Source organism: Pongo pygmaeus, chromosome 13 (assembly GCF_028885625.2).
Source record: "Pongo pygmaeus isolate AG05252 chromosome 13, NHGRI_mPonPyg2-v2.0_pri, whole genome shotgun sequence".
In the NCBI taxonomy this organism is placed as follows: Eukaryota; Metazoa; Chordata; class Mammalia; order Primates; family Hominidae; genus Pongo; species Pongo pygmaeus.
In genome coordinates, this window is record NC_072386.2 from 83572137 (window position 1) to 83592363 (window position 20227).

The following is a 20227-nucleotide window of genomic DNA, read 5'->3' on the forward strand; positions in this document are numbered from 1 at the left end:
GCACAGAAAAAAAGATTATCCCTGAAAGAAAATCTGTTGACTAAAAAAAATCTGTTTAAATGTCTTAAATTTAATTTAATTTTAAAATGTCTATTATAGGCCGGGCGCAGTGGCTCACGCCTGTAATCCCAGCACTTTGGGAGGCCAAAGTGGGCAGATCTGAGGTCAGGAGATCGAGACCATCCTGGCTAACATGGTGAAACCCCGCCTCTACTAAAAATACAAAAAGATTAGCCTGGTGTGGTGGCAGGCACCTGTAGTCCCAGCTACTCGGGAGGCTGAGGCAGAATAGCATGAACCTGGGAGGCGGAGCTTGCAGTGAGCCGAGATGGCACCACTGCCCTCTAGCCTCGGCGACAGTGAGACTCCATCTCAAAAAAAAAAAAAAAAAATTCTATTCTAACACACTGTCATTTGGGAGGCCTACGAAAACATTTCCTTAAAAAATTACCATGATTTCAACTATATTTTTAAAAAGCCTTGACACTTCGAAAAGACTATGATAATGACTAGAATAACTTGTCTCACTATTTACTTAGAAATATTCTATTTAAAAGTTGACCAACAATAGGAACTTTGCAATTGCACAACAGAGAAAGTAAATGAATAACATTCAGTGGCCATGGCGTGTTTCCCCATCATCTACTAGAACATTCTGTGACTTACACCATCTACCCTGAACCATTCACCACGTCTCCATTCACGCAGTGGTTCAAATAGGGTTCCTGTGTTCATTCCACAATAAACCTCAATAATTCACACATCACAGTAATTATAACCATTTGTTAACAGAAAGAGAATGTGTCTTCATATATGAGTTCCTTGTAGGCACAAATAGCTGGGTCTTGATTCCATCCAACAGCCTCTTTCTTTTAATTTGCGTATCTACATCACTGATGTTTAATTATTGATATACGTGGATTAAGAGCTACTTACTATATTTGTTGCTGTTTTCCATTCTTTCTCCATGTCTTCCATTCTTTTTCTTCTTTCTCTTGTTTCAGTTGAGCACTTTATATGATTTGTTTTTTCTCTTTTCAGAGGGGCACAGGTTCTATAGTCCAATTATTAGGCCTGAGTCTTATAATGAGTCTCTGGGCTATGATCTTCAAATGTGATTCTCAGTCCCTGGCCCTGCTTAGCTGGGACGGGATGGCTATGGGGAGCTAGATTTGGGTGTTTCCTTTCCCTCAGATTAATTAGGTTCTCGTGAAACTCAGCAGGTTAGGCTCTGGTTAGGTAGTTTCTCCTGAGAGAAGGCCTTGTTAAGAACAGAGTGTTCTGGCTGGGTGTGGTGGCTTACGCCTGTAATCCCAGCTACTTGGGAGGCTGAGGCAGGAGAATCGCTTGAACCTGGGAGGCGGAGCTTGCAGTAAGCCGAGATCACGCCATTGCACTCCAGCATGGGCAACAGAGCAAGACTCCATCTCAAAAAAAAAGAGTGTTCTCTCACATTTTTAAATAATTCTCTTTTCCTTCCCTGTGCCAGAGGTACAAGGGATTTTTCTCCAATATTTACTGTGAGAATTTGGTAGAGATCTAGCAGGTAACACGCACAAAAGCATGTGGACCCCCACATTACCAGGCCCTCTGGAGTCTTTAATTCTCAGGTTTGTCCACGTTGAGCCTCCAACAATCTATCAACGACAGTTTAGGTTTCCTTGCACTCACACTAGTTCCTGCAGAGGTTTCTACTCATGGGCTTCTGCTCCACTACATTCAACGCATTCAACACGCTAGAACCCTTGCAGGAAACCATGAACATTGTCTCTACTTGGCAGCTGTGGACACATAAATCCAAGTCACACCCCTGCACCTGCCAGAAGCAAAGGATGCCCATGATCAAGGGTTTGACCCCAAGTCAAATGCTAGTTTCTGACCCCAAAGCCTTCAGGAACAAACACCCTTGTCTCCTCTGCCTTCATTCCTCTCAAGTCTAACATGTCTGTCTCTTCCTTATTATAATAAAAGTGGAAGCAGATTCAAGGAAATTAAGTTACTCCTAAGTCACACAGCTTGAATCCAATCTTTGATTACAGGATGTACCCTGCATTCTTCATGGCACTTCATACCACAAGGATGGCAAAACACAAGACTCTGAGCAAGTCAAATTCCAGTGGCAGAAACAAGATGCATCTCCAGAAAACAGTAAAGATGCCATAGTGGGGATAAAGACAATAAGCACTGCGAGAGGTCAGAGGGAGACCAGATGCCCAGAGCTCCAAAAAGCTGACCACAACCTTCACAGACAGGTAGGAGGTGCATACCCAGAAAAGACAGGACATGTCAGGCAGTCCTCCTCACTCCAAGTTCAGCTCATCCTAACAAAGACGATGATATGGTTTGGCTGTGTCCCCACCCAAATCTCATCTTGAATTGCAGCTCCCATAATTCCCATGTGTCATGGTAGGTATCTGGTGGGAGGTCATTGAATGTCTTTCCTGTGCTATTCTCGTGACAGTGAATAAATCTTACAAGATCTGATGGTTTTATAAAGGTGAGTTCCCCTGCACATGCTCTCTTGCCTGCTGCCATGCAAGACATGATTTTGCTCCTCCTTTGCCATCCACCATGATTGTGAGGCCTCTCCAGCCATGTGGAAACTCTGAGTCAATTAAACCTCTTTCCTTTGCAAGTTACCCAGTCTTGGGTAATGTCTTTATTAGCAGCATGAGAACAGACTAATACAGACAACTTGCCAAATTAGATGGGCAAATCGCATTCTTCTCAATCGCTCCCTGCTGGAGGAACAAGCACCTCAACTGAGACGTGCCCCAGTCACCACCCACGTTCCCAAGTCAGCACCTTGACCTGGTTTCCACATCTCCATCACTAGCACGGAACTCTTGTTGGGGTCATAAAGCTTACTTATTTTGCTTTTGTCTTACTTCTTACCTATGTTTCAGAGTTCAGAAAGAACATTTACTAAGATGAAAACTGTATTGTACAGACACTTTGACCTTGCTGACATGAGTCACATTTTACAACAAAATGCACATGCCTTAGAATTCTAGTGCATAAGGGCTTCCAAGACCATCAAGCAGTTGTTCTCAAACTTCAGTGTGCAAAAGACTGACTGAGGTGCTTATTTAAAATGCAAATTTTGGGGCCCCAACCCAGAGATTCTGATTCAAAGGGTACTCAATATATTATCTTGTTAGAGGTTAATTTAAAACTTTGAATATTCAGTTGCAACTCTTTACTTCATTTTAGAGTTTTAGCATTGCACACATAGCAAATAAACATTTATTAATTTTATACTTCTCTGCACATACAGCAAATCAACATTTATTAATTTTATACTTCTTTGCCGTAAACAGGGTGTGCATCCCTGGATGGCAGTGAGCCCTTCAGTGACCTCTGCCCTGGGTCAACTGACATTCGTTCCCATTTTAAAGATGGACAGAGGACAGAGAGGAAAGATCACCTGCTTCAGGTGATACACCAGGTAAGAACTGGCATGGAAACTAACAACTACGTCTCTTAGATTTCTTACATCAGAAATAGATGTAACATCAACCAGCCCTGGTTATCTACTCTGTGGAGTTCACACTAAGGAAAAAGAGACACTGACTTAAAGGAAAGACATTTTCTTTCTCTCTTTTTTTTTTTTTTTAAATATAAGACAGTTTAAAGGGAGGGGAGGAGTACAAATTTAAGATTTCCTTGATCAGAATTTTTTTTTTTTCACAGTTGGAGTTTTGCTCCGTCACCCAGGCTGGAGTGCAGTGGCGTGATCTCGTCTCACTGCAGCCTCCGACTCCCAGGTTCAAGCGATTCTCCTGCCTCAGCCTCCAGAGTAGCTGGGATTACAGGTGAATGCCACCATGCCTGGCTAGTTTTTACATTTTTTAGTAGAGATGGGGTTTTACCATGTTGGCCAAGCTGGTCTTGAACTCCTGAACTCAAGTGATCCGCCTGCCACTGCCTCCCAAAGTGCTGGGATTACAAGCATGGGCCACCGTGCCCAGCCTCTTCAATCAGATTTTAACCAACTATATATTTGTGAACTCATTTACTCAGGGGCACATAGTGTTTTCATTATTATTTTATTTATTATTTATTTATTTATTTATTATTTAATTATTATTTATTATTATTTATTTATTATTTATTTTTTTATTTTTTTATTTTTTGAGACGGAGTCTCGCTCTGTCACCCAGGCCATAGTGCACTGGCGACATCTCAGCTCACTTCAACCTCCGTCTCCTGGGTTCAAACGATCCTCCTAACTCAGCCTCCTGAGTAGCTGGGACTACAGGCACATGCCACCACACCCGGCTAATTTTTGCATTTTTAGTAGAGACGGGGTTTCGCCACGTTGGCCAGGCTGGTCTCGAACTCCCAACCTCAGGTAATCCACCTGCCTTGGCCTTCCAAAGTGCTGGGATTACAGGCATGTGCCACCGCATCCAGCCCACACAGTGTTTAAAATACTCCTCTAAGGAAACAATTCCAGCCTGGGTCTAGGCAGCTTTCTAGGGTTTTGCTTGGGCAAACAGTGTTATTTCCAAAGTGTCCTGTGACCTATTGAGTTTAGGAGGAGAGGAAATTCAGAGCTCCCTTGATCCAGGAGCCAGGAGATTAATGTTTCGGGGGTCGGCAGGGGGTTGCTGTGGTGGGTGTGAGTGGCACCACACCGGACAAATGCCCCCATGTTTTGGTCATCACACAAACCAGTTCTTGTCAAATTCCTCCCCAGAAAGTTTCCTGTGGCTCCAGGTCATGGGGCTGGGATGGTGCAGATTTTAAATCATGGAAACTTCAAGAACGTACCTACTCTTCCTCTCTCCTCTCTGTCCAAGGAGCCCCCATCTGAGTACAGACTGACCATCACCCACCTGCAATAAACTACATCTCTGAGCAAAACACCAGCTGGGCTGGCAGGTCAGAAGGCAGCTTCCCCAGGTCACTACCCGCCAGGAAGCACCCAGCGACCCGCGCACCACTCACTTTGTCGCCCCTCCGCTGCCCTCGTCGTTGTCGGAAGATGACGATGTAGAGGAGCCAGGAAAGTAGGCGGAATCCACGTGGTTGGGGCTGCCGCTCTGGGCCGGGTTGATGGGTGAGGACCGCTCATACAGCGGCGTGTGCTTCCCTTCGTGAGGAATGTTGCTGTAGCTGTTCTGCTCCGTCAGATTCTTCCCGCTCGTGTCCAAAGTGAGAGGTGCTGGCTCAGAGAGGCTGTACGGGTATGGACCCTGGCCCGGGGCGCCCCCTGGGCTGGGCACCTGTGGGGCCTGAAGCGAAGGGCACAGGTCACGCGCACGTGGCCAGCAGGACCCGACTCAGGCCCAGGCTGACGTTTCCTGGCTCATTTTTATTTCAATAAACACTGGCATCTATTTCACACATCAATTCAAGAGGTTAGGAACTTATTTTAGCATTCGCTGAAATTCAATGCATGCACCGTGTCTGAGACCCACCACCCGACCCAACGCAGGGAAGGCCTTACCACGGGCTTTGCTTGCAGAGAGGTCTGCGGAATGTTGAGCATCTGAGGAGGGACATGCGGCGGCACCATCCCAGGCATTCCAAACGGACCGGGTCTGGCTGCTTCACCAACACAGAAAGAAAAGAATCACACAGCTGTGAACAGAATGCGTTTTCCAGGGCATCCTGGGGGCCAGCCCATGGCGCCAGGGATCACACCCTCACCTGGCTCAGACATCGACACCACCATGGGTCCCACTTCTCAGAAATCATTACAAATTGCCATTTCACAGTAAGGAAAACTTAATTTTAGGATGCTCGATTTGATGGACTGGGGCTGGGATTCTAACTTTCCAGATTTCTCAGTGAACTTGCCATAGTGGTTCTGCTCTCCTGCACTTCCTGAGGGCCTCGGCTGTCCCTCTGCCTGCAACTCGGTGGGGATTCTCTGTAACTCAGTCTCCCCGCTCAGGGCTGCTCCTAGCCTGAGGTCTCCGTGAAACCAGAAGCCCTGGCAGGCATGAAAGGAACAAAGTCGGACCAAACAGTTTCCTTTACCTTTGTCAAGCAAGAGGACTTTTCTATTGAAAGTACATTGCAACTACCATTAGGTTCTCAGCTAACTAGTGAGTTTTTAAATATAAAAGGAATTGCTTTTCATTGTTCAGCAATTAGGTTACACACTTTAACACATATTACAAGATGAGTAATTTGGGATTCTGTGTTCTCTTAAAACATAATTTCATAAACCTGCCTGATGTATGCTGCCATGTGCTAGTCATCATTCCCACGCTACCTTGCAAATTGAAGAAATCTGTTAGGGGAGTGAAAGCCACGTGGAGGAACTGAAGCAGGACAGCAGGACAAGGAGCCGGGCCAGCCTGAAGCTGGGACAGAAGGCAGGGGCTGGAAGCCTCCACACTCAACACTGCATCTGGCCTTGAGGGGTCTAAGGACAGGAAGAGAGCTCAGGGGCCATGTCAGCCAACAGAAGTGAATGAGTGAGTAGATGGTGCCCATAAAGGGCTGTTCCAGAGACAGCACAAGACCCGCAGTAACAAGGACCGACTGGGGCCCAAACGTCAACTGCACTTTCAAATACCACCAGCAGGAAACAGGAGGACATGGGACATGGACCCCTAGGAGCTGCACTCCCTCTCAGAACACTTAGGTGCTGAGCGCCTATGATGTGTCAGGCCGAGAACTGGACTGGAGGACGCCAGGAGCCCTGAGGCGGTGTCAGTAAGACACATACTACTGAAGACACAGAGAAAATAGAAAACCTGTGTGAGACACAACAGATCCACCAAGTGCTCATATGTTTGCACCATCTCTTCCTTGGGTTTGTTTTAAATGTGGAAGAAAACCAAGCCTAGAGCTTTCTGACTCCAATTTCCCTCTTTAAGCAGTAGATATGCTTCTACAACCTCTTCATCTGAACACCAGGTGATATGGTTAGGCTTCACATCCCCACCCAAATCTCATCTTGAATTATAATCTTCATAGTCCCCATAATCCCCATGTGTCAGGAAGACACCAGGTGGAGGTAACTGGATCACGGGGGTCGTTTCCTCATGCTGTTCTTGTGATAGTGAGTGAGTTCTCACAAGATCTGATGGTCTTATAAGGGGCTCTTTCCCCTTTGCTCAGCACTTCTCCTTTGTGCCACCTTGTTAAGAAAGTGCCTTGCTTCTCCTTTGCTTTTGTCAGGATTGTAAGTTTACTGAGGCCTCCCCAGCTATGCTGAACTGTGAATCAACTAAACCTCTTTCCTTTATAAATTACACAGTCCCAGGAAAGTTTCTTTATACTAGTATGAAAATGGACTAATACAATAAATAGGTACTGAAAAGAGTGGGGTGCAGCTATAAAGATACCTGAAAATGTGAAAGCAACTTTGGAACTGGGTAACAGGCACAGGTTGGAATTGTTTGGAGGTCTCAGAAGAAGACAGGAAGATGTGGGAAACTTTGGAACTTCCTAGATTCTTGTTGAAAGGCTTTGCCCAAAATGCTGATAGTGATATGGACAATGAAGTCCAGGATGAGGTGGTCTCAGATGGCGATGAAGAACTTGTTGGGAACTGGAGCAAAGGTGATTCTTGCTATGCTTCAGCAGAGACTGGTGGCATTTTGCCCCTGCCCTAGAGATCTGTGGAACTTTGAACTTGAGAGAGATGATTTGGAGTATCAGGTGGAAGAAATTTCTAAGCAGCAAAGCATTCAAGAAGTGACTTGGGTGCTCTTAAAAGCATTCAGTTTTATGCATTCACAGAGATGATTTGGAATTGGAACTAATGTTTAAAAGAAAAGCAAGCATAAAGGTTTAGAAAATGTGCAGCCTGATGATGGGATAGAAAAGAAAAACCCATTTTCTGAGGAGAAATTCAAGCTAGCTGCAGAAGTTTGCATAAGTAATGAGGAGCCAAATGTTAATCGCCAAGACAATGGGGAAAATGTCTGCAGGGCATGTCAGAGGTCTTCAAGGCAGCTCCTCCCATCACAGGCCCTGAGGCCTAGGAGGGAAAAATGGTTTTATGGGCTGGGCCCAGGGCCTTGCTGCTTTTTGCAGTCTTGGGACTTGGTGTGTTGCATCCCAGCTGTGGTTAAAAGAGGACAATGTACAGCTCAGGCCTCAGGCCATTGCTTTAGAGTGTGAAAGCCCCAAGCCTTGGCGGCTTCTACATGGTATTGGGCCTGCGGGTGCACAGAAGTCAAAAACTGAGGTTTGGGAACTCCACCTAGACTTCAGAGGATGTACGGAAATGCATGGATATCTAGGCAGAAGTTTGCTGCAGGAGTGGAGTCCTCATGGAGAACCTCTGCTAGGGCAGTGCAGAAGGGAAATGTGGGGTCAGAGCCCCCCCCAAAGAGTCCCCACTGGGGCACTGTCTAGTGTAGCTACGAGAAGAGGGCCACAGTCCTACAGACCCCCAAATGGTAGATCCACTGACTGTTTGCACCACGCCCCTGGAAAAGCCACAGACACTCAACATCAGCCTGTGAAAGCAGTCGGGTGGGAGGCTGTACCCTGCAAAGCCACAGAGGTGGAGCTGACCAAGGCCATGGGAGCCCACCTCTTGTATCAGTGTGACCTGAGTGTGAGACATGGAGTCAAAGGATATCATTTTGGAGTTTCAAGATTTGACGGCCCCACTGGATTTTGGAATTGCATGGGGCCTATAGCCCCTTCATTTTGGCCAATTTCTCCCATTTGGAAGGGGTGTATTTACCCAATGCTTGTACCCTCATTGTATCTAGGAAGTAACTAACTTGCTTTTGATTTTACAGGCGCATATGCAGAGGGGGGGTTGTCTTGTCTCAGATGAGACTTTGGACTTGGACTTTTGAGTTAACGCTGGAATGAATTAATACTTTGGGGGACCGTTGAGAAGGCATGATTGGTTTTGAAATATGAAAGGGACAAGAGATTTGGGAGAGGCTGGGGCAGAATGATATGGTTAAGGTTTGTGTCCCCACCCAAATCTCATCTTGAAATTAATGCCCATAATCCCCACGTGTCAAGGCAGAGATGAGGTGGAGGTAATTGGATTGTGGGAGCAGTTTCCCTCATGCTATTCTCATGATAGGGAGTGAGTTCTCATAAAATCTGTTGGTTTTATAAGGGGCTCTTCCCCCTTCACTTGGAACTTCTTACTGCTGCCTTGTGAAGAAGGTGCCTTGCTTCCCCTTTGCCTTCTGCCATGATTGTTACGTTTCCTGAGGCCTCCCCAGCCATGCTGAACTGTGAGTCAATTAAAACTCTTTCCTTTATAAATTACCCAGTCTCAGGCAGTTCTTTACAGCAGTATGAAAACAGACAAATACACTAGGGACGGGGAACACAACCCACGAACCACCACCTTTCACACTGCCTATCTGCCAAAATAGATGAGGACAGAAACATTCCCCAAACTTTTGCTCCTGCTCCCTGAAAGCAAACATCCATGGCTGCACTCACAAGAGGCTCCCTAAGCCGATACTAGGGGTGATGAGACCAGGAGTGCAAACTTTGTCCTGGGCCCAGCCTCCTGAGAGCCAAGCATGGCCTACGGAGGCTGGGAGTGAGGCACAGATCATTGTTGACTGCCCCCAGAGAAGGACCAGGAATCTTACAGACTATGATCCTGTGTGAAGTTCCCACCTTCTAAGGGCTCTCACCTTACAAGCTCTAAAACACCATAGCCCTTTGATCCTGGCTCGCACCAAGAAAAAACCTTGGCAGAGCTTCCAGCTTTGTACTAAACAAAGAAAACTGCAGTATGAGAAGCTGGGAATAATGAGACCAGCATGTGTGTAGTCACAGACACCTCACACTTGCATGCAACACGCACACAGACACACGTGCACACAGGTCCCTGACTGAACAATAAGTCCACAGATCCATGCCTCTAAGGGATGTGTGTGCACAAGCAAGCACTCACTCATGCACAGGAGCAGATACACATAGGAGTGCACACAAACACATCCCCACACTTGCATGCATGGCACACACACACATACACACACAGGCATGCATGCCACACACACATGCACGGCACAGACCACACAAGAAGGTGTTCCTAATCAAAGAGTACGTCAGCTAGATCTGCACTTCTAAGTATGCGATCGAAGTCACTATTATTTCAAAAACTCGTTCACAGGTGATTCTGAATCATAGCCAGGTTTGGCCCAAAGAATATTACAAAGTCGATTCAAGCTCTAACAGTATAATTTAAATCAATGTAAAATGTCTAATGTATAACGTCTTGTGAGTATCCTCACATACCTAACTTTGTTTTGAGATGGAGTCTCACTCTGTTGCCCAGGCTGGAGTGCAGTGGCATGACCTCGGCTCACTGCAACCTCCACCCCCCGGGTTCGAGAGAGTCTCCTGTCTCAGCCTTCCGAGTAGCTGGGACTACAGCCATGCACCACCACACTTGGCTATTTTTTTTTTTATTTTTAGTAGAGATGGGGTTTCACCACGTTGGCCAGGCTGGTTTCGAACTCCTGACCTCAAGCGATCTGCCCACCTTGGCCCCCAAAGTGCTGAGATTACTGGCATGAGCCACATGCCCAGCCCTAACTTTGTAATAGTACAAATGTAAGGCTAGTCTCATGCAGCAGCAGCATTCCAGTGAAGATGATCATTTTTGTTTTTCTATTTTTGGCCATTACATCCTAAAACCTTCCTTGAAAGCACCAATTTTCCTCTAAAGCAAACGAACAAACAAACTATATTACAGTATAAAACCAAAGAATTCCAAGGAAAGAATATTTTCTAAAATCACATTCCAATCATTGACCTCAAATAATCCTCTGTATAGAATCCTATTCTATCAAGGCAGTCCAGTAAGTGAATTAATTTGTATGCATTTTCTGAAGGCTGCAGAAGTGCCTCCTAACCCAGGATCTGCCTCTGCGGATTCAGGCCTTCGTCTGTATCGGTTCTTGTTCTCCATGCCCAAGTGCAGCTGAGCAGAACACCGCTGTGTGTTTTCTCTACGACAAGAGGCATCTTTCTCAGAAGGGACACGGGCCTCCAGAGTGGAGGTCACACCACCAGTTTCTCACTCTCTTCCTTTCACACTTACTAGAGAGGTGGGCTTTTGTTAAAAAAGCATGCAGACTGAATACAAGAAGCGAAAGGAGGAAAAAAGGCCAAAAAAAGTTTATTATATTTCAAAATATTTCATAACTTTAAAATTAGTTTTTAAATAGTAAAAAGTTCCTTCAGAATGAAGAGAAAAGAAACATGCACTGCAGTCCCTCGGCTGTGCGATCTCAACTTTTTTTTTTTTTTTTTTTGAGACAGTGTTTTGCTCTTGTTGCCCAGGCTGGAGTGCAATGGTGTGATCTTGGCGCACCACAACCTCCGCCTCCTGGATTCAAGCGATTCTCCTGCCTCAGCCTCCCAACTAGCTAGGGTTACAGGCATGTGCCACCATGCCCAGCTAACTTTTTGTATTTTTAGTAGAGACAGGGTTTCTCCATGTTGGTCAGGCTGGTCTCGAACACCCAACCTCAGGTAATCCGCCTGCCTTGGCCTCCCAAAGTGCTGGGATTACAGTCATAAGCCACCACACCTGGCTGCAATCTCGACTTTTTACAGCTCAGTTACCTACTTCCTCAAAAGACTCAGTTACGCCTATATGCGGCTGTGTGGCTTTTGCTCTGAATTAAAACAAGATATGATTCTTAAAGGAATGGTGTTAAACTGGAACCTCTTCTTAGAACTACAGTCTGCCTTACCCCAGTCCCCATTCCTAGCCCAACCTAACAAACGCTCATCCATTACTTGGCATATTATTCTGAAACGTTATGTTAAACAAAACAAAGAAGAGTACAAAGTAAGTCTTCAAAAAAAATATATACGGTCAAAAAAAAAAACTGTACGGGCAGACATTGTATGATTTTCATATATTACCCAAAAAATATAGCTTTGAAAATGTTGAGCCCAAGATTAAATAAGTCAATATAATCCTTGCCACCTTTAATTTTCATCGCCTGCAAACATAGACACGGCAAAATTTTCCAACCATTTTAAGCATGTGCAAACAGACATGCTTACTAAATCTCAATAGTCTACAGAAGATAAAAAGGTGTAGAAAGGAAACTGTCATGTGACCTGTTCCCGTTACACTACAGATCCAGTATCCAGAGAGGCAGGGTGGGGCCTGGAGCACAGTGGGAGGGCGCAGCATCTGGCCATCCTGTAGGGATAGGAGGCCCTGCAGAGCCGGTCTGGCTGGCTGAGCCTGGACTAAGACCAGGTGCAATGTCAGTGCCCAGGGAGGCAAAGGATGGAGGAGCAACTCCCAAGAGCTAAGAGCCTGGGAGCAGCTGATGCCAGCCCAAAGCCTGTGGTGCTGGCCAGACCCCAAGGGAAGAGCCAGAGGCCGGTGCCCAGAAGAGAAGGCCTGGTGACAGAAGGAGGCAAAACCTGAGGGATGATCAGCTTGAAGAAGGCTAAGTGCAAGGCCCATGAGAAGTAAGATTATGAACAGGCACGTCCTGCGTGGCACGTGAAAGAATTCAGAACAGCGGGAAAAATAAAACCACGGAAGCAAATTTCAAGTCAACAGAAACAAGAACTTTCTAAGAACAAGAGCAGTTCAACAATGAAAAGGGTTGCTTTACTGACTACTGGACTGCTCATACAAGAACATTCTACAGCAGGGAGCTGGGCTGAACTTCTATAAACATTCCTCACTCTCCAAATCCTTTCCATCCCTGAATGTGGATAGTGAGAGGGTAGACATCATGAGATACGGCATCATTCGAATCCACCCGGTGCCCGAGTCTCAAGTAGCAAGTTTTATCTAAATGTATTCAGTTCCTGGGTTTAATTAATCAGTTTGAACAGAATACTTGTACTGACTAAGCAAAGTTCAAGAAGGCAGAATAGGAACATTACACCTCATCAAGGCTGGTTACGGTGGCTCATGCCTACAATCCCAACACTGGGAGGCTGAGGCAGTTCAGACCAGGCCAGGCAACACATCAAGAGCCTGTTTCTACACACACTCACAAAAGCAACACAAAAAAAACAAACAAAAATCCCAAATCCCATTTAGGCACCGAAATGTGTTTTGTAAGTCTATGATGAAATAAGATACATTAGTTTCTGTCCATTTGTGGGTTTTGGAAAAGCACAACCTGAAAGAAAACTCTACCAGGTCTCTATTTTGAAGTCACTGGTAAACTGAACTGACAGTCCTCATTTGTAACCGAATATTGAAATGCCATTAACAAATACGACATTAATAAACCTAAAAGCATCCACTTTGGGAAGACACATGCTGCAGTCTTTTAAATAAGACAATAGCTCAAAGGAGGGTGTAGGTTCTTCCAAAACATCTGATTTTTAAGTTCAAAATAAAAATGACCTTCCAAAACAGCCACACGATCAGGCAGCCTGTGTCACTTCCTACTTCACACTAACTACCACAAACTCACTGAAAATGGAGCGAAAGGTCACAGAGCAGACGCTGAAAGCAAAACCCCCAGCACCAGCAGGAGAATCCAATTTTCTACTTGGGAATTGTGGACCGGAAGGGCAAGATGAGTGGCCTTTCTACTCAATGGGAATGCCCTGACTTCCCTCTGGTGCCCTTTATTCTGTCAGCCTCCGGGGCTTAACATCAACATCATCTTCGTTAGCTTTAAAGATAAAAACTGGCCGGGCATGGTGGCTCACGCCTGTAATCCCAGCACATTGGGAGGCTGAGACAGGTGGATCACTTGAGATCAGCAGCTCGAGACCAACATGCTGAAACCCATCTCTACTAAATATAGAAAAATTAGCCAGGCGTACACACCTGTAATCCCAGCTACTCAGGAGGCTGAGGCAGGAGAATCACTTGAACCCAGGAAGCGGAAGCTGCAGTGAGCCAAGATCGTGCCACCACACTACAGCCTGGGCGACAGAGCGTGACTCTGTCTCAAACAACAACAACAACAACAACAACAAAACTGATAAAGATGAACAAGGACACATCTCAGAAAGAGCAAGCCCAGACTGGCATGTACAATACAGCCTTTAATTAAAAAGCAAAGCAATGCTATTAATTATCCCATAGGTATGAGGTGAGAAAATATAAAAACATGTCCAAGGGAGCTGTACATGACTTAGAAAGGCCTGATGCATCTCTTTTTTATAAAAGAATGATCTCAAGCACAGGTTGCCATTTGTGTAACCTGAAGTAGGTACGCCACCACTCATTCTACTGTTCCTTCTATTTTTTGTTACATTAACAGGTTTTCCTAACAACCACAAAAAAAAACTTTAGTAAAAACCTAGGAAAGGACAAGTCTAGTAAGCAAAGTTATAGGACAAAGTGAGGATTTAATGTAAAACATTTTTAAGGAATGTCAAAATTCTAAAGTTATTAGTAAAATACGGCAAAAGTATAATATTGAATACCTGATGAAAATAAAATTCTTTTTTAATGTTATTTTTTATTTTAAGTTCTGGGGTACACGTGCAGGACGTGCAGGTTTGTTACATAGGTAAACACGTGCCATGGTGTTTTGCTGCACCTATCAACCCATCACCTAGGTATTAAGCCCAGCATGCATTAGCTATTTTTCCTGATGCTCTCCCTTCCCTCACCTCAACCCTCGACAGGCCCCAGTGTGTCTTGTTCCCCTCCCTGTGTCCATGTTCTCATTGTTCAGCTCGCACTTATAAGTTAGACCATGCAGTATTTGGTTTTCTGTTTCTGTGTTAGTTTGCTGAGGATAGCGGCTTCCAGCTCCATCCATGTACCTGCAAAGGCCATGATCTCATTCCTCTTTTTATTTATTTATTTATTTATATATTTATTTATTTATTTATTTTTAGACAGGGTCTTGCTCTGTCACTCAGGCTGGAGTGCACTGGCACAATCTCAGCTCACTGCAGCCTCTGCCTCCCAGGTTCAAGCGATTCTCGTGCCTCAGGCTCCTGAGTAGCTGGGATTACAGGTGCATGCCACCATGCCAGACTAATTTTTGTATATGTTTTCAGTAGATGTTGGCCAGGCAGGTCTTAAACTCCTGGCCTCAAGTGATCCTCCCACCTTGGCCTCCCAAAGTGTGAGCCACCATGCCTGACCTGATCTCATTCCTTGTTATGGCTGCATAATATTCCATGGTGTATATGTACCACATTGTCTTTATCCCGTCTATCGTTGATGGGCATTTGGGTTCAAAAGTCATAATAATAGCAAAAAACATATTCTTGATGCTGACAGCAGGGACATGGCTAAATATGGCACCTCCACACTGTGGAGTATCATACCATCTCTGGAGAAAATAAGGAAGTCATCACCAGCTTCCATAATGGGCCCCACTTATGGGTCATAGTCCCCAGGCTTGGTCAGTCCCCAACCCCCAAGGCCGTCCCTGACCCCACTACTGAGCCCACTCCTCTGCAGGAGGCCCCTGGGGCTCTGCTCCTGCCCTGACCACAGTAGGACAGAAGGGCCACCGGTTGGGTCCAGCCGTCCAGCTGTCAGCCAGGCCTGGCCTCGGGCAGTGTGGGCCGCCATGTGGTCTCTTTCATGTTTTCACTCTTTCTGCCCTAGAGGACCTGCCTCCTTTGGTCCTTTTGCTAGAGCACTCAGCTGTCTCAGGCTGTATGACTGCAGAAAATCGCGTTTCAAGGGAATAAATCTGTAAGATTTTATGGTGAATGAATATTTCAACCTCTTTGGGTTACCGCATGGTCCATGCTGACCCCAGAGGCCTTTACTTACCCACGTAGTGTGGTGGCTGCAGTGACCGAGGCTTGCTGGTTCCAGAATAATGTCCGCTTGCTCTGTTACATCCCAGAACTGATTCTCAGGGATTGGGGGCTGGAAGATGCTCGGCAGGAGGCTGCGGCCGCGGCGGCGCTCGGCTGGAGAGAAGGTGGCGGCGTGAGGGTCCGGCGGCGCTGGAGACCCGGGGGTCAGCGGCCAAAGCAGGGTCGGGCTGGGCCCAGCGCGGGCTCCAGGCTGCGCGAGCGAGGTACCCCGGTCCCCGCCTCCGCCCCGCCTCAGCCTCCGCCCGCGAGCCACGGAGGGGAGGCGGCTGGCGGCCCGGGCCTCTGAGCTCCGAATCCTGCGCCTTTCCGCCGCCAACGGGCTGGGGGCCGCGAGGGGCGCGGGGAGGGAACGGGAGTTTGCAGGGACGCCTGGAGATCCGCTGCTTCCTCCTCTCGGCTTCAGTCTGCAGGCAGCTCTTCCCCACCAGAGCGCGTGGCTCCCCCGGCCGGGCTCGCCTCTCCCGGCGCCCGCCTCATTTGAAAACACGGCCTTTCCCACGCCCTTCCCGCCTGTTCCGCCCGCGCTGCGCTCCGCTCCTCGCTCCTCTGCTCGCCCTTCGCTCTCGGCGTCCCACACCATCTCCTTCCCTCGTCGACGGCTTCCTCTTCTGCTCCCACCCTGGTCTCCCACCTGCCTTCCAGCATCATCTCTTTCGGATGTCATTCCTCACAGTGAAGTTCTTCATCGAAACTGCCCCTTGCCGCCAGCACCCCAAATCTCCTGGGGGTCCATAAGCAGTACAGACTGGCCGGCTTTATGTGCTAGGTCGGCTCTTAAAAAATATACTTTAAGCCTAACGGCCTCAAAAAAAATTGTATTATCAAACATAGAGTGTGAAAATAACACTGAAATAATTTTAAACTAAAAGGCTAGGCCAGGTGCGGTGGCTCACGACTGTAATTCCAGCACTTTGGGAGACCGAGGCAGGTGGATCACTTGAGGTCAGGAGTTCGAGATTAGCCTGGCCAATATGGTGAAACCCCTTCTCTACTAAAAATACAAAAATTAGTTGAGCGTGGTCCCAGCAGGAGGCTGAGGCAGGAGAATCGTTTGAACCCGGGAGGTGGAGGATGCAGTGAGCCGAGATTGCACAACTGCACTCCAGCCTGGGAAACTGTCTCAAAAAAAAAAAGAAGAAGAAGAAAGAAAGAAAGAAAAGAAAAACAAACAGAAAATAAAAAGGCTCAGCGACTGTTGGAAATCGTTATTTATTCATTTTTTTCAAAAATGCATGGCCTCTTATGTCAGATTTAGCAGATGTAGGACGTTTGCCCATGTTATTTGGCAAAAATGCTTCTTCAGGGTTTGATAGAGGCCCAAATTCATCAGTGTTTAAGTTTTTCTAAAACTAATTTGAAAACTTAAAAAAAAAGAAGAAACATTATATGAATAACTAGGAAGCTGTTTCGACAGTCACTGTTAAAGAGCTTTTAAAATGGGCTCCACATGTTAATGTATGAAAAGGAAGTTGCCAGGCTGTCTTGTAAAAGGATTATTTAGAAATTTGAGTAGTCTTAGTGTTATGTAGCTGTTTTAGGAAAAACATTCTTTTTCCGTTAACAAATGTTTACAGCCACGGTGATGTGAGAATTATTGAGGTTCATTGTGGGATTAACGCGGGAACTCTATTTGAGCTACCACGTGGATGGAGTAAATGCTTCAGGGTAGATGGGGTAAGTCACAGTATGTAACATGCCATGGACACTGAATGTTAATTCATTTACGTTCTCTGTTGTGCAACTGCAAAATTCCTATTGTTGGCCTACTTTCATTCTTTTATGTTTTGAGGCAGAGTTTCACTCTTCTTGCACAGGCTGAAGTGCAATGGCATGACCTCAGCTCACGGAAACCCCTGTCTCCCAGGTTCAAGCGATTCTCCTGCTTCAGCATCCCAAGTAGCTGGGATTACAGGCGCCTGTCACCATGCCTGACTAATTTTTGTATTTTTAGTTGAGACGGGGTTTCACCATGTTGGTCAGGCTAGTCTCCCACTCCTGACCTCAGGTGATCCACCCCCCTTGGCTTCCCAAAGTGCACCACGCTCGGCCTAGCCTACTTTTAAATATAGCATTTCTAAATAAATAATGAGACAAGTTATTCTAATTATTATAATAGCCTTTTCCAAGTGTACAGGGCTTCTAAAAATATAATTGGCCAAGACAAGTGGATCACAAGGTCAGGAGATCAAGACATCCTGGCCAACATGGTAAAACCCTGTCTCTACTAAAAATACAGAAATTAGCCGGGCGTGGTGGCAGGCTTTTGTAGTCCCAGCTACTCAGGAGGCTGAGGTAGGAGAATCGCTTGAACCCAGGAGGCAGAGGTTGCAGTGAGTTGAGATCATGCCGTTGCACTACAGCCTGGGCAACAAGAGCAAAATTCAGTCTCAAAAAAATAAAAAAGAAAGAAAGAAAGTGGCAGTGAGGTAGAGAAACAGCTGGATTGGTTACAGGCTGGCATTTGCCTTACTTGAACACAGTTTGAACACTTAGCAGTATATGAGTGGTTGAAGTATGGTCAAGACTCAGCTATTGTTATAGGCACAGACTCCTAAATTAGGTTTTCAATCTTGTCTACCTGTTAAGCTACCTTACAGTTTGTCCACAAGAACCCACATATAGAAGTACAGAGTCTTTCTTAGGCCATACTTAGTTTGCTTTTACAGAAGTGACAGCAGAGCTTTCAACACCTGTTTTCTTACACTGGGTGTCTGGATTCTGGGAAGACTCCAGGAGTAGGTGAGAAGGCCTTTTCAGTTTGTCATAAGTTAGTAAATCACATAATTACTGAATTCCTTAAGATCACATCATCTGAAGGAATGGTGTCGTGTCTAAATGGCTGTGCTTCTAAGAACAGCTGATTCACACGTTGACAAGGTCAGAAAAAGTGGCTCTTGTTGAAAGTCATTTTTCCTACAATGTACATTTTTTTATGGTCTTTGGAATTAAAATGTGATGCTGATTGTCTCTGGGGAGTCTTGGAAGAGTAGAGTTTGCCACGGTATCACTTAGTGATTGTGGACATTCATTAAAAAGAGGCTGAGCCAATAGAAGAAAGATTGCAAATGTGCCCTTGTAAATGGGTTAGTAAACATTTCTTTTATTGCATAAGATACTGGGAGTGAATGGTATTTTTTCCACACCCATGGGTAGTAGTTATACATATAATCTATATTTCGTGACTATGTATTATATGTAACTCTAAGTATATTGTGACATTACCTAGCATAGAAAGTAGTTAAATAGTATAATTCTAACTCTAAAATTAAATTTTAAAATGCAACACATGATATCTTACATTTTCTGTGAAATATGCCTTTTACAATTCACTGACCTTTAAGAAAAGGTAGTTAGCAATAATTAACTGATGGTATCAGAATAATGCAATTTTTTAAATTCCAAAATTCTAAAAGCAAAATTTATTCAAGTAATAGTATAAAATATAAAATCATTATTAGTGGTAAGATAATGTGTGGGAACATGGTATTTATTTCTGGATTTTCAGTCATTCTTCACATTGTACCTGATTCTTTCTTTTTTTCCTTGGTGAACTAATTTCAGAGTTGGAATAAACTGAATACTGCTATTTATATTAGCAGCTGTAAAGTTTTATTGTAGAATATATCTTATACATTACATTAGCAAAATGGATGATTAAGAGGACTGACATTTCACTATCCTGTACTCAAACAGTGAAAGTAAAATAGAGGAAATTTGGGGAATATGTAATTGTTGTAGTTTGTAGCTGGCTGTCATAAAGTTTGTAAAATGACAGAGCTTGTCATCAGTGTCTTGCAGCTGATCTAACAAGGATGGGCGAAGAAAAAGGTACCTGAGCTTTACCATCTGTGTTGTTTCCTTGTTTGGTTGGTGATCCTTACTCACATAAATCCATTGATTTAAAAGAATAGGTTTTCATCTTTTGGACTAATTAAAGTATGGCAATATCTTTGATTAGCCATTTTAGAACCTTTCTGCAAGTAAGACATTTCTAGTCTAGGTGTGGTGGCTCACACCTGTTCCAACATTTTGGGAGGCCAAGGCAGGCAGATTGCTTGAGACAAGTCTGAGCAACATAACAAGGCCCTGTGTCTACAAAAAATGAAGTGAGTCCAGCGTGGTGGTGTGACCCTGTAGTCAGCTACTCAGGAGGCTGAGGTGGGAGGATGGCTTGAGCCAGGTAGGTCAAAGCTACAGGGAGATGTGATCCCACCACTGCACTCCAGCCTGGGCAACAGAGGGAAACCTGTCTCTATTTTTTAAAAATTCTGATGTGATTTAATCTCTTTGTATAGATTTGACTTAAGAAGATTGACCATTCCATGTATATTCCTTTTCTTAAAGACTATATAGAAGACTAACGAGTGATTTGACCAGATAGTTGAATCAGTGTTATGATAAAAAGAACCCTTTACTAAATTCTTGATCACGTTCTGAAGTTTTGCAAAAGCATAATCTGTATAGTGTAGATCTTTATTTCTCAGACTATTTAAAGATTAAAGATTTAATTTTTAGTAACATC

The 20227-nt window shown here is 45.1% G+C and overlaps 1 protein-coding gene across 3 annotated transcripts in view; it reads right to left on the bottom strand.

Annotated features, from left to right (window-relative positions):
* LOC129043654 (putative uncharacterized protein FAM120A2P) overlaps nt 1-16465 on the bottom strand; it is a 28533-nt gene extending 12068 nt beyond the window's left edge. For 2 of the 3 annotated variants that reach the window (XM_054500471.1, XM_054500473.2), the window contains exons 1-3: nt 15656-16465; nt 5456-5556; nt 4954-5240 (exon numbers count right to left, since the gene is read on the bottom strand). In XM_054500471.1, coding sequence (XP_054356446.1) covers nt 4954-5240; nt 5456-5533 — 365 coding nt within the window. In that variant the 5' untranslated portion in view covers nt 5534-5556; nt 15656-16465. Of the gene's footprint in view, nt 1-4953; nt 5241-5455; nt 5557-15655 lie in introns of those variants that run through there. The other variant, XM_063649684.1, reaches the window with a different exon arrangement.
* Between the last annotated feature and the right edge of the window lie 3762 nt (nt 16466-20227).